Source organism: Ailuropoda melanoleuca, chromosome 1 (genome assembly GCF_002007445.2).
Source record: "Ailuropoda melanoleuca isolate Jingjing chromosome 1, ASM200744v2, whole genome shotgun sequence".
NCBI classification, from domain to species: domain Eukaryota; kingdom Metazoa; phylum Chordata; class Mammalia; order Carnivora; family Ursidae; genus Ailuropoda; species Ailuropoda melanoleuca.
This window is the reverse complement of record NC_048218.1, coordinates 120,725,119-120,740,154: the sequence shown is the minus strand read 5'-3', so window position 1 is coordinate 120,740,154 and position 15,036 is coordinate 120,725,119. Positions and strand designations below refer to the sequence as shown.

The 15,036-nt window shown below is 41.7% G+C and overlaps 1 protein-coding gene across 4 annotated transcripts in view; it reads left to right on the top strand.

Annotated features, from left to right (window-relative positions):
* SUGCT (succinyl-CoA:glutarate-CoA transferase) overlaps positions 1-14,337 on the top strand; it is a 706,709-nt gene extending 692,372 nt beyond the window's left edge. For all 4 annotated transcript variants that reach the window (XM_034665707.1, XM_034665695.1, XM_002914142.4 and 1 more), the window contains one exon: positions 13,840-14,337. In XM_034665707.1, the coding sequence (XP_034521598.1) occupies positions 13,840-14,003 (164 nt within the window). In that variant the 3' untranslated portion in view covers positions 14,004-14,337. The remainder of the gene's footprint in view (positions 1-13,839) is intronic.
* The last annotated feature ends 699 nt before the right edge of the window (positions 14,338-15,036 follow it).

Sequence of the window (15,036 nt, the reverse complement as noted above, 5' to 3'; positions counted from 1 at the left end):
ATGTGGTAGTTAGGGTAGACCTCGTGGATCAAAGAAGTGAAGGATTTAAGGGAACAATTAGTGTAGATATCAGAAAGAAAAATGTTCCAAACAGGGAGATCAGCTGGAACAAAGGCCCTACGGATGAGCAGGTTGGCGAAGGGCAAGAAGGCCAACACTCCTTGAGCAAGGGGAGTAGGAGTGGGGAGGGCAGGAAGGGAAGCCAGAGGTAGCTTGGTGGGGAGGCAGGCAGATTCTGTAGACTCCCAGAGTCCACTGTCAAGAGTGACACGAGGAAAGCTTCACAGAATTTTGAGTGGAGGAGTGATATGATGTGACTTAGGCTTTTAAAAGGTGACTTTGAGAATATATCGCAGGGGAATCATGCGGGCAGGGAGTCATGATAGGAGGCTCCCAGAGAAATCCAGGCAAGAGGTGATGGTGGCTAAGACCAGGATGTTTGTAAAAAGAAGTTAGATTCTGTATATATTTGGAAGTAGAGCCAATACGATTTGCTGATAAATTGGATGTGGAGTGTAAGAGAAAGAAGAGTCAGGATGACTCCACTTTTACACCTGACTCCATTTATACGCCGTATAGACAAGCCTTAATGTTTCTTTACTTCTGTATATCATGTATTTCTAGTGGCCTTGTTTCCTTATCTAAGATTCTAGCTCCATTGCTTTTTTTCCTTCTAATCCTGTAGTTATTTACCGAGCACTCACCATGTAGTAGGTGCTATGAAGGCTACAAGGTGAGCAGAACATTAATTCTAGTCTCAAAAAAGATCTTGAGAGGTAATACGATCAGAGATCAAGATACATTGAGGAAAACAGAGCAAATGTTATAGGGAATCTGACAAGAGAGATGTTCCTTTGAACTGTGAGGAAAAAAGGACGGCTCAACATCAAGTGACCTTGAGCAGAGCTTCAGGAATAACATGGGCTTGAGGACTGCCCTGCTGAGGTGCATTCCGGGTCAGCAGAGGGACCGGCACAGGGTCAGGTCCAGGCGAGAATGAGTGCAGTTTAGCTGGCTGGAACAGCTGGGAATAAAGTTTAGGCAAGCTGTCCTCTTATTTCAGAGTGCTTTGGCCCAAGGAGGTGGCAGGAAAGATGAGAAGTGTGGGAATGTGTGAGAGACACTTCAGAGGTAGGCACCACTGGGAGAGCAAGTGTCAAAGGCCAGGCTGAGGACAAAGGCGCTGTCATTGAGAGGATGATCCTGCCAAAATAGAAATAGGGACATGGGGGGAAGCATTTCTGAAATCTCTCCATCCGGACCGGACCTCAGAGGTAAAGTGAAAGGGAAAAACTAAGATCAATTCTTACGGCAAATCGTTAACACCTCCCTCTTTTCCCAGCAGCAAGTTTGGGGACCTATTTTTCTTGATCCTCTATTTGCTTGGGCTATGATTGTGGTTTGTGTGATCTCAGACACTCTTGGGAAAGCAAAGAAGAAGATGGTAAATATAAGGCCGATTCCTTTAAGATAGAGATTAAGAAGCACAGACAATTTATATTAAATTATAAAAGACCTTCAGAGGCTTACGGAAGAACTTTTCAAAGCTCATCTGTAGCAAGAGCCACAAATAACCACCTGCCCCAGCTCTGTTCAGTTCCTCCCCTCAAAACTGAATCGAAATGCAATCTGGCTTCTCTGACTGGAAACTTCTTCCGGTATTTTCCTTAATGGAGCACAGAGGCAGAGAAGGTGAGGAGAAGGTCACTACTTTGAAGGTCTATGAAGCTTAAAATGTTCTGGCTACAGATTTCAGCTGAACCGATTTTGTTTTCCATGGTGAAGTCTAACCAAACAAAACCCTGGGAATGCGCCCAAAGAGCTTGTATTGGATACTTGAATTTTAGAAGGCAGAGAAGTGGGAGAATCGATTATTTTGGCAAAGAACATATTGTCAGCAAGGTGTTTCTTCACCCTTTTCAGCATTTTCAGAAGTGTTGAAAATAATTAGAAGCAAACACAAATGTTGGAAAAAAGCATTCAGGGGAGCCCTTCCTCGAGTCCAGCGTTTTTCGGAGACCTCAGCCTCAAGTTTGGGTAGCACGCTCCGAGGGGAGATGGCATGTTTGCTAATGAATGTGAATAGCATTTCCTTATGGGCCATATATTTTTCCAGCAGGAAATGGATAATCTACTATGACATTTCAGTGGGCTGGAACAAGATAGATAAATCAAATGCAAGTTGCCCTGTTTCTTTTTCAAATGAAAGATAAATGCCTTAATGGATTAGCAATCATGAAATATATAAGTATTTATAATACAGTGCTGCTTTATAACACCATCTGCCAAAGAATGGTATTTATTCAGCCACTGATATGAGAACAGATTTTCTTCCACATTATGCAGGGAGGAAATACATCCTAGTGTTAACGAGCATGCACTTTGTATTTAGCCAGCCTAAGTAGTAACGAAATTCTTTAGTTGACTGGCTGTGTAATTCTGATAACGTTACTTAACCCCACTTCCCTTGTTGATAAAATGGTGTAATAATAATCCTATTTTTTAAAGTCATTTAGTCTATCAAACAAGGTAATATATGGAAAGCATTCCACCAAATGCCCAACACATGTAAGTACTCAGTGTATAATAGCTGTTATCATCATTCCAGTGGGCAAAATTGGCTCCGCACAAGACAAGAGTTTCAAAGTATTTGGACCATCTGAACTGAATGCTTTTTAAAGGGGTGCTGAGGGGCTGGGTTAAGGAGTCCCTCCTTTGGTCCCAGCAAATAGATCTCTGTATTAAAGTTGAGGCATGTAATCAGTCTTCATGGGCTAGGTTATGCTGTAGTAACAAACAATCCCCAAATAACATTGGCTTACGACAACACAAATGTATCTCTTGCTCACAGAAATGTGCATCATGGGTTGAAAGGGCCCCAGGCTGGTGGAGCAGTCGCCATCTCACACACTGCCAAGTCGCTACATTAGAGATACCTAGAGGGTCTTAAATCAGCAATTGAGCCTGGAGGTGGCGTACACAGCCCTTCTGTTCACAGTGTGTTGGCCAGTCACGTGACCTCATCCACCATCAGTGGGGTCAGGACCGGTAATACCAGCGTGCTCTGGGAAGGTGAGAACTGGAGATTTAATGGACCACACTGATGACTACCACAGGGCCATAGCCATCATTGAAAATATACTCTCCCCTTACAGGTAGTGGCTCTTGAGGACTTCTTTATTGAGTTACAAAATAATTACAATTTGCTACAGCAGTAATGACAAATGGGGCCTGTGAACTCTGGATGAGACTGGGGTGATCCTTCCAAGCTGGTGGTACATACCACATGTTTGCCTTGAGTTTCTGGGATGCCTGACCACAAAACAGTGCCACAGATTGAGTTCTTCTGTTAAAGAGGTCCAAAGCCATTTTGATGCTCTGTGGCTTTTTCCCACCGCCCATGCGAGTTTAAATGGCTTTATCTGTTTTTATCTCACATCTAATGGGCTTAATGTGTTCTGTGTGGCTCCATTTGGCGCCTTGGATGCTATGGCTGAGAGGCGCCATATAAAAAATATTGTTATTGTTATGATGATGAGTTCAAGCACTGGAGGGGAAATTGTGAAATAACTTGGTACTGGAGCTATCATTATTTTCAGCAAAATGAAGTTTGGCTTCTTATTACACTAGTAAGCCTTGAAGATTAAATGGTATCTACAACATGTATCTTAGCGATGGGCCAAAGAAGTCAAAATAAAAATGTTTGATATAGCATTTCATATATTATAAAACAGATGTTTGCTTTTAAGTATTCTTGATATTTTTAAAAGTTGACACCGGTATCAGACATTAAAAAAGAAAAGAAAAGATTCACACACTTAGTTTTAATTTTCTTCATTCTTGCTTCCATTATGATCAGACAGGCCAGCTATGTTAATTAATTTAACCCTTAGTGTTGATCATTTGCCAGTTTGCTGTGAAGTTGAGCAATGGATTGTTTCATTGCTTTAGAAATGTATCATCAAGACGGGAGGTGCATGGAGTTCTGGAAAAAAGGACTGTTTAGGTCCCTTCCCTCATGATGATGTGATATTATGTTCCCATTACTTGAATATTCATTATGGTTTCCCACATGTTTTTGGCTACCTCTGTTTCCTGCAACTGTTTACATTATTAAGTTGGTCTGGATTATAGAAATGTAGCTTGAATTCTGTATATAGTTAGAGGACCTTGGGATGTTTGCATAGATTGGGTAGATTCCCTTTTTAGCCTAAGAGAATCATGGAAGTATTCTAAAAGGAGATGAGACAAAATAGTCAGGGTCTTGTTACTGAAGGGCCTCAAACCACAGATGGAAAACACTACAGGGCTTGTCTGAGGAATTCTCTGGCACACCAGGAACTGGCCCTCCCTGTGCCTTGAACCAGATAACTTTCCACAGGGAGCACAGAGAAGGCTTCATTCCTTTTTGGGCGGGTAGAGGGGAAAGCTTTGGAATACATTGCCTGACTCAGGAACATGGGAAATTGGGAATGTATTGACTATGCTGTGATTCCAGGGATTCCTACAAGGAAATAAGTGGCATATGACAAACTAATTTGAAAAGATGAGGTAGTAATGAATACATATTGCAGAAGTTATCTGGTAGAACTGTAATCTAGAAAGACAGAGAGAACAGACTGGCCAGAAGATGAAATGTAAAGTTGTTCTTGGCACGTTCTACTCCAAGATGCCTGAGTTTGGTTTCAGACTTAGACAATCCCCTCTTCTTGGGTGCCTCGGTGGCTCAGTTGGTTAAACGTCTGCTTTCAGCTCAGGTCATGATCCTGGCATCCTGGGATCGAGTTGCTGCATCAGCGGGCTCCCTGCTCAGCAGGGAGTCTGCTTCTCCCTGTGCCCCTCCCCCCTGCTTCTGCTCTGGCTCTCTCTCACTCTCTCTCTCTCTCAAATAAATGAATAAAACCTTAAAAAAAAATCCTCAACATCAAGGATGTTGGAATAAATACAGTTGCCATGAAAATATGGTGTTTTGGAATGCAGACATTTAGATGGTAAGTGACTTCTAAATTTATATGTCCTGGCCCAAAATCTTTCCTGAATTCCAGACTTGTATAGCTAAAGGCCCACTGGCCTCTGTCCTTGGATATCTCATAGGCACCTCGAACAGCATGTCCAAAAGAGAATTTGACTTCTGCTTCCACAAAACCTGTCCGTAGACAATTTTTTTCAGTCTCCTCCATCTGGCAAATGGCCCCACCAGTTTTCAACCCAGACACACAGGATTCTCTTTTGATCCTTTCTTTCCCTTCACAGCTCCCCTGGCCCATGTAATCCATCAGCAAACCGTGTCATTCTATCACCAATATAGCTCTCAAACACATCCATTTTTTTTTTTCAAACTCTCCAGGCACCATCCCAGTCTGGGCCACCAGCATCTTTTCTGATCTACCCACAGCAGCCTCCAACAGCTTCATTCTCTGCCCAGCAACACAAGTGTTCTGTCACTGCTCTCAAAGCTCCATGGAACTCAGAATAAGATCCAACTTCACTACTGTAACTTCTTTATTTTTTAAGATTTTATTTATTTATTTGAGAGAGAGTCTCTCTCTTGCGTGCACGCAAGCAGTGGAGAGGAGTGGTAGAGGGAGAGCGAGAGAGAGAGAGAGAGAGAGAGAGATCTCAAGTAGACCCCTTGCTGACTGGAGAGCCTGACACAGGGCTGATCTCAGCCCCCTGAGATCATGACCTGAGCCGAAACCGAGAGTCAGATTCTCAACTGACTGAGCCACCCAGGTGCCCCATCACTACCACACCTTCTAAATTCCTGTGCCTTCTCTGCTGTCTCTCCCTCCAGCTTCATTTAGAACCTCCCTTCTACCAAATTCTGTTCTAGCCACATTGGATCGTTTTTGAGTTTTTTGAACATCAAACCTGTTCATGCTGCCTGGAATCTTCTTTCCTCCACTAGTTGTACTGATAGCTCAGTTTAGGGCTCAGCTTAAGGATCACCTAATCAGTTTGGCCTTATCATGGATGCCATCTAAAACAGTCCTTTCCTGGCACACTGGCTTCTCCCCGCTCTGCCTAATAATGTTCTCCTCGTTTCAGCTAGATTTTAAATAATTCTGTAATTTCTATAAAATTTTAACTATTTGTTGACTTGTTTATTGTCTCTCTCCCAAATCAGAATATAAATTCCATGAGAGTAGGGTCCAGGTATATTTGCTAATACATACCTAGGTCATACAGCCAAGATCTTGACACAGCGATAGATACTAAAAAATTATATGTTGAATTAATTAGTGGCTAAATTAATTAATTAAAATGACATAAATGGTTTCTATTCAAATATCTTTAATTGTTAGCAATTTTGGGGCATCTCAGTGGCTCAGTCGGTTAAGTGTCTGCCTTCGGCTCAGGTCATGATCCCAGGGTCCTGGGATCGAGCCCTGCATCGGGCTCCCTGCTCAGCAGAGAGCCTGCTTCTCCCTCTCTCTCTCTCTGCTGCTCCCCTTGCTTGTGCTCTCTCTGTTTCTCTCTCTCTGTCAAATAAATAAATAAAATCTTTAAAAAAAATTGTTAGCAATCTTTAGTTCAACAAATTTGTGTCAAATGACAGAGCATGGACCGTGGAGTCTGAGGTACAGTAGATCTTGTCCTGGTTCTATTATTTATTTAGCTGGGTAACCTTAGACACACTAACCCTTTAAAGACCTCAGGTAAAAGGCCCAGCTGAGGAAGCTGTGCTTTCTTTTCTGCGTGGCCACCAAAGGGGAAGTGTGCATGAGGCACCATTGACCAAGACTGCTGGGTAGCAGCATCTGCGGGCTAGTCACTGGGCTCTTCAAGGTGCAACAGAGCCAGTGAAGATGAATGAAGGTCCTTCTGATGTTTCCCAGAAACCTGTCAGAGGCTGGCTGTGATACCCAGTGATGGGTATTAAGGAGGGCACGTATTGCATGGAGTGCTGGTTGTTATGTGCAAACAATGAGTCATGGAACACTACTAATGATGTTTTGTGTGGTGACTAACATAACATCATAAAAAAATGTGAAAAAATTAAAAAACACTAGGAGCACAACTGCACATAATGAGCATATAGGTAACTGCAGATGAATATTCAAGTCAATAACTATCATGGTTAAAATTCTTCATTGCCTCAAAGGCGTGCAATTGGAAGGAAAAATAAAAAAGGTCAAGAGGACATGAATTGAAACATGATGAAAATTAATATTTAACATTGATCACCTCACAATAAGTTATATAGAAAAATACATGTTTGAATACTTGTAATTGCTGGGCAGTAAAGTCTATTATCTTTAAAATATATCAAATGTTTAAACAGCTCTATTCTTGTAATCACTAGTCACACTTGTTTTTAACATACTTTAAGGATAGTATGTTCTTGTCAATAACTAGCTCATTTGTGGGATGTGCCCCCACTTTGAGGGGACAGTCAGCTGGGGAGACATTCTAGTACCTCCATTTCTCTGGCCCTTTTTTTTTTTTTTGCCTTAGGGGATTTCAGCCAACTAGATAACCGTGGAGGGCTCCCCTTCAGAACCTGCTATGATACCTAAAAAACAAGTATTTGGAATCTCCTAACCACCTTAATGAATTATCCCTCAGTTTTCTGATCCATAAAATGAGAGTTATTATGGCCTATGGGGAGGCTGGGTGGCTCAGTCAGTCAAGTGTCCCACTCTTGATTTTGGTTCAGGTCATGATCTCAGGGTTGTAGATCAAGCCTCACATCAGGCTCTGTGCTGGGCATGGAGCCCGATTAAGATTTTTTCTCCTTCTCCCTCTTCCCCTCCTCCCCCCACCCACCTCACCCTTGTGCATGCTCTCTCTCTCTCTCTCTCTCTAAAAAAAAAAAGAGAGAGAGAGTTACAATGGTCTATTTTATAAATTCAAAGGTCCAATGAGATAATGCAAGTAAAAAACATGATCTACACTCATTGCAGGTGTTTAAGAAAAGATGCTTGCCGTTATCTTCATTTTGTAACACAGTGAAAAGCATTGAGGGCGATTAGCAAACACACCTGGCATTTTCCTGCCCTTATAGGAGATACAGACACTTAAACAGACAATGTAATACACCATGCTTAGTGCTGTGATAGAGGATGCACAGGTAATATGCACTTGAATGTTCTTGGCATCGAGGTCAACTGGGATTTCTTTGTTTAAATTCCATCAGTTACTTAAAGTCTTGCCACATTATAATTTGCTTTGTATTTGGATCTTTATTTTCTTATGCAAATTTTGTTTTTTCTAGAGTTTCTAATTATTTTTTCTTGCATAATGTAATTGCATTATTATATTTTTCCAATCTTCAAGTTATTCTTAGTTATACAATTCAGGCTCTTTTGCTCTCTCAGACTCCCCTTTCAAAGGCCTCCGCCCTCTTCCATTTCTACCTTGTTGACTCTCCAGGTCTGAGTTATCATCTTGAGGTCTTCCTTCCCTGCAGTCCCTGGTTGGTTCTCACCATGTACCAAAGTTCTATCCTTCTATCATTTACTCCCATGTTTTACTGGATTTAACACCAAGAAACTTACTTAGTAAACTTACTTAATCTTTGAAAGTTTGAACATGTCTTCATATTTGATTAATCATTTGTTTGGATATGCAATTATAGGTTTAATATCATTTTCATGTAGAAACTTGAAAGCAAGCTTCATTTTTCTTCTAGTTGCTAGTACAAACTAACAGGTTAGTCTAAACTGACACAATCAATCCTTCTGCTTTCTGTCCTACTTCTCTCCTGAGACCTGTCTCTCTCATAACCACTGATTTTAAGATCAGAACCTCTTGTGGGATGAAATGGACCATTAACATCCATTTCCTCTCAGTCTCCTTGTAGAATATTCTGGGCTTCAGCTTCCTCTCTCTTTTAACACATCAGCACTATCATGTCCATGTCATTCTTAAATTTGTTGAAATATGTCATTCATCAGTGATGCTACCACCCGTTCTCTTCACTCATGAAGTTTTATGTTTGTTTAATTTCTAAACTTTTATGTCAGTGGTATTTCAAGAGAGAGTGATTTGTGTTCAAAGCCCCCCAAAATACATTGAAATTACTGTACATACAGGTTGCCATCATTTAAATGCACTGTAATTTATTTAACCACTGCTCGAGTTTTGACACATTTTCCAAATATTTTTCAATGTGGTAGCTACGTGACCTCTTCATCTGGAAGGAAGGGGTAGGATATAGACCTGTGGGCACAGTATGTGAAGGAATGTGTTGGTAAACACCTAACCTGTAACAAAGTAACTTTTGGAAGCTAAAAAAAATTTTTTTAAATGTACAGAATAACACACAAAGAATCCTTACAGGCTGTAAGTTAGAAAACTGTGTGGGAAGGAAATAGGTATTAAGAGTATTGAGTATATTTCAAAATTTGCATAGATCCTTGCCTATGGAATTTGTCAACATCCTGATTAAACCCATAGAAGAATATTTTTAAAGCGGAATTTCTCCATTCAAGTGTGGGGACACTTTTAAAACTCTTCATAATTAGTTGACAAAATTCCCGCCAGGAGGACTGTACCGATTTATACTTTTACCACTCATGACCTCTTAAGAACAAACCAAAGTAGCCACAAGATTTGCTAATTTTATAAACAAAATTGTACCTTATCATTATTTTATATGTATTTCTTTGATTATTACTGATATTGAATATCACCCATATTATATTACTCAGATGCTCAAACCAACCCTCAGTAGGTATTGTCAACCTCATCTTAGAAATGTGTAGACTGAGGCTCAGGACTTTAAGAATTCTCAAGATCACACAGCTTGCAAGTGTTTGAAAGCATATGTGAACATAGATATTACTTTGCCAAAAAGTAATTTAAGAACATGTGACTTATCTGCTCATCTTTTTTTAATGGAAGTTCAAATTATTCATTCTTTCTGGACCTTAGATGTAAATAATTATGCCAAACATTTTGTACTTCTTGAGACAAATGTATTTTAAAAGCCCTTTATTCCCTTTGTGCAAAGCCTTCACTGGGAGCGATGTCCCTGGTACATAGGATTCTTGCATGGGGCTACAAGAACAGGAGATTTCAATGGACTTATGAGAACTTAGCTTTCTCTGGGATCCGGATATCACTTTTATTTGTTCCATTGCATAAATATATAGTTTTTTAAGAGGCCATACATTTTGGTTTTTTAATCAACCACATGGCAAAATAATACTTTATTTTAAAAAGTATAAAAATTACGATTTGAAAATTGCCAGTACAGTACATGTATATACACTATACTTTGATCTTAAATTACATGAACGAACCCCAGCTTCAGAATCTTTCTGAATTCAACTCTATGCAAAATACCTGGTTTCTGAAGGGGCTTAGGGAAAAGTATATACAATTTATTAAACTGTGATATGGCTTCCTTAATAACACAATTATTTAGAGAAGCATAAGCTTTCCAAAGATATAGTATTTTCCAAGTGCCTTTATGCTAGCAAGTCTAAAACCAAGCAACACCGTCCTAGTTCTTTAATAAAACCATTCTAGTAAATGGTAGTTAGCACTACCACTCTAAATTCTTTAAGACTTCTTTCTGTGCGAAATGTTCAATTCCATCTGGAATTCCATCTGGAATTTCATCTGGAACTGGTGGCAGAGTCTTCGGGGTAGATCTGGAAGCTACCATGAAAGCATAGTGTGTAGTGGGAGTAACACAGGTTGAACCGCCTTTTAGTATGGCCGGACCTGAAGATTCCCTCCGACCATCACCGCATGGAGTCTCAAAGTCCAGGTTCTTAGTACCGATCCATGCCGCAAGGTGGATGGATCTCCAACATTATGCAATGTGAAAGAAGCCAGACACACAAGGTCACATATTGTATGGATTCCATTTATATGTAATATCCAGAATAGATCACTCCAGAGACAGAAATACGTTCGTGGTTGTTGCCAGGGGTTCAGGGGAGGGCCACGTTGAGGGAAACTGCTTCAGGGATAGAGAGTCTGACTTTGGAGTGATGGAAATGTCTTGCAACTCTTAAATAGAGGTGGTCATTGCACAGCATTGAGACTGTCCTAAATGCCACTGAATTGTTCGCTTTTAAATGGTTCATTTTCTGTTATGTGAATTTCACTTCAACAAATTATTATTTTGCTTAAAAACCCAAGTTCTTGAACCCAACAAACTTGGGAACTGATTGTCAATTCCCCCCTGTGTGATGTTGGGCAAGTTATTCTCATTCCCTAACCTGAACCCTCGCTCTAACCCTTGTACCCTAAGCCTCCTTGACCTTCAGTGTCTGTCCGGGGTTATTGTGAGGGTTCTCGGACACAATGGCTCAGTGGCTGACACATCCTGAGTTCTGACAAAATGGCAGTTGCTGTGCTGGGACCACCAGCAGCACTCCCAGCAGCATTGCCCAGCCCAGCTTCTTGGTGTAGTCAAGCAACTCTTTTCCAGGTGGGAGTCTCAGTCCAGGTCATTCACTTAGGAAAAATCACATGACATTGATTCTCTCAGAGGTATTCTTTTGAAAGACACATTTTAGATTAAAACTATTATTAATTAATCTCAAAATTGGAACTGACTTTGAGAACAGTGAATAAGGATCACATCCCTAAAACATCAAATTATTAGCCTTTTCATGAGAACAGTGGCCCCTGCCTCCCAGTGTGTGCTCCTTGACTGAAAAGAGACCGACCGATGAAAAAACAGTCTGCACTGGGGCATTTAAAAGAAAGTGTGAGCTTCTGTGAGGTTTCTTTTTTATTTTTTTAAAGGTTTTATTTATTTGAGAGCAAANTTTTCATGAGAACAGTGGCCCCTGCCTCCCAGTGTGTGCTCCTTGACTGAAAAGAGACCGACCGATGAAAAACAGTCTGCACTGGGGCATTTAAAAGAAAGTGTGAGCTTCTATGCGGTTTCTTTTTTATTTTTTTAAAGGTTTTATTTATTTGAGAGCAAAAGAGAGCATGAGCAGGGGGAGAGGGAGAAGCAGACTCCCCGTTGAGCAGGGAGCCCAATGTGGGGCTTGATCCCAGGACCCTGAGATCATGACCCAAGGGGAAGGCAGACGCTTAACTGACTGAGCCACCCAGGCGCCCCTTCTATGCAGATTCTAAAGATGAGACAAATGAATAAACAAACAAAAAACAGAGACAGACCCATAAATACAGAGAACAAACTGGGGGTCACCAGAGGGAAGGGGGAGGATGGGCAAAATGGGTGAAGGGTAGTGGGTGGTATGGGCTTCCACGTAAAGAATGAACAACTCAGGGGGATGAAAGGCACCGCACAGGAACATAGTGGTACCATGCTGCTGTGTGTGGTGGCCGATGGCGGCTACCCTTGTGGCGAGCAAGCATAATGGATAGACTAGTTGAATCACTGTGTTGTACACCCGAAACTAATATAACATTATGTGTCAAGTCTACTTCAGTAAAAAAATACAATTTAAAACAATAAAAAGAAGGGTGAGGAGAAGGAATGCATTTCACAGAGCTTCAGAGAGGCAAAACTTTAGCTATCACTTGAACGTTGCCATTTGTCCATAGTGGATGGTGTCTGTCACACAAAAGTGTGGCTTAGTAGACGGGGGAGGTCTGTGACCTNTAGCTATCACTTGAACGTTGCCATTTGTCCATAGTGGATGGTGTCTGTCACACAAAAGTGTGGCTTAGTAGATGGGGGAGGTCTGTGACCTCTCTCTCTCTCATCAACAGTGGCTTCGACAACAGTACTTTTTATTAATGGAGTTCTCCGTAGATCTCGAAGCACATTTGCTGCTCTGCGCACTGACGTGGCGTTACCCACACGCACTTTGGTTTTGCGTGTTCTTCCCTGTGCACCCCAAATCAAGAGCAGGCTGGAAAAATTTTTATGAGATAGAAATGCACTGTTTTGTAGTCTTCTTGTGACTATCTAATTTGTTTTCCCGAAGCCTAATCAAACGACATGCAAAGAACAGCCAACATAAATACCATTTATTGAATGAGGCAGCAAAGGTAACAATCTGCTGAGACAACATGTTCCCCGGCACCCGGCCAGCCTCTCTGTGCAGGAGTGGGAAAGAAAGAGCAGGCGGCTAGGGTTATAGAGAGTGCAAGGCCCTCAGTGCGAGGCCGTTCGACTGGACGTGGAATGGAGCCCCTGTGCTATTAGTTATTAGCCATGTGACCTTGAGCAAAACTTGAGCTTTTTGGGCTTTCGTGTCCTTACGCGAAGAATGAGGATCATAAAATCCATTTCCAGCCGTTGCTGAAAGTACTGCTCGAGTTACCCTGTGCACAGTGGCTCAGCGCTCTGCAAACAGCTGGCTAAGTATCCCCTCTGCCTTGCTCTGCACATGCGAACCCAGATCTCCCAGACCATGAAACGCGGACACATCACCTCTTCTCCCAACAAAAGGCTTCAGCAGGGTCTGGCGGAGGTTTAGTTGATGTGTGGTCTGTTGAATTAAACGTTCCAGTTTATATAGGAGACACTAAATGATAAAGGTCTGGATTACCTTCACCTGGGATCAAAGTTCCAGCTGCAGAGAGACACTAGGTACATGTGGTCATGGTTCTTTTGCATCCAGAGAATCGACCCAGCTGAGTGACGGAGCCCTGAGAGTCTTGGCGACAGGACCGGCCACTTGCACACGGGCCTGGCACACACCAGGCACATCCATGCCCCCCCCACCTCCCCCACCCCTGCACGGGCAGGTCAGATGACCACGGCACAGTCGGATGAAAGCGAGTCAAGAAAACCTCCTGTAAAAATACATTTCTTTCCAACGTTCACCACCATTTTGTAACTGGCAGTGATATTCTTGGCATTCACTGAAAACAACCCAGGCTGCTGGGGTAATGAATTTCCTAGGGTTAGTCATTAACAGGCTTCCTGCTTTCCTCCTCTTTTGACAGGCCCAGCTGTGAGATACAGTAAGTTCAAGATGTCAGAGGCCAGGCCACCCCCCCTGCTTGGGCAGCACACGACGCACATACTTAAGGAGGTCCTCGGATACGACGACAAGGCCGTTGGGGAGCTGCTCGGTGCTGGAGTGGTGACCCAACACAAAGCCGAATGATGAAGAATGCTCTTTCTCAACACCACAGTCTGAACGTACTTTGCTAGCAAAGGCAATCGTCTTTCTGGACCCTTTTCCCCAGTTCTGATGCCTGCCTCTGCAAAGAAAAGTTAGAGTAATTCCAGATTTCCTGCCTGGCGCCTCCAGAATGGCTCTGGTATCAATGCATCCAGTACTTTCTAAATGTACCCCACCTCAACTCCTTACCATTCTCCCCCTGACCCCAGATAATAGATTAATTGTGGATTTGTGGGATTTTTTTTGTAAAGATTTTTTTTTTCCTGGAAAAATACATTCCTCATTCTAATTACATTAATAGCCTAAACGTTTGCCCCTCCAGCCCACGCAGGTCTGAAAAAGAGCAGATCTCTTGACATTCTCTACTTGCACATAAAGTCTTCATTTAAACCTTTGTTAGGAAGTCAAAGCAATAAGCAGAATGACAGTTTCAATGATGGATTTTAAACAGCATAACTTAATTTTGAGCTCATGAGTCCTTTGTTAATCTGTAATTTAAACCATGGACTTTGCTGATGTCCATTAGGAAAACTAAGCTTCATTCTCCCCATGGGGGTAAATATTTGCTTTATGTTGTATTGCTCTGATTATTTCATGATCTGCAGCAGAAAATCAATTTCCATTGCTTCATTTTGGGGTGTATGGATCTATCTGCATTAGGGGGTGAAGAGTGACTCTTTAATCAGCACCTTATTTTGAGCCAAGTACAAATGCAATAGGTTTTTAAATGAGTGTCAAATGACTATCTAGGTACTGAATAATGTTTAAGTAAGAGGAGAATGAAAGGAAAACATTCCTTTGTAATCCGAGCACTCACTGTAGAAGAATATACATGCCTTAATGTTAAGTATTTGCATTTAAGTATTAAAGTAGTTGTTGGAGAACTTAAAGTATAGAAAACAGAAGATGACAACTGATTTGACTCTATTTTTCTAGGATAAACTGTCGCTCAGGCTACCAGTGCCCCAAGCCCAGGTACAGACCAAGGCAGCAGATGGCGTCATGATCAATAGCC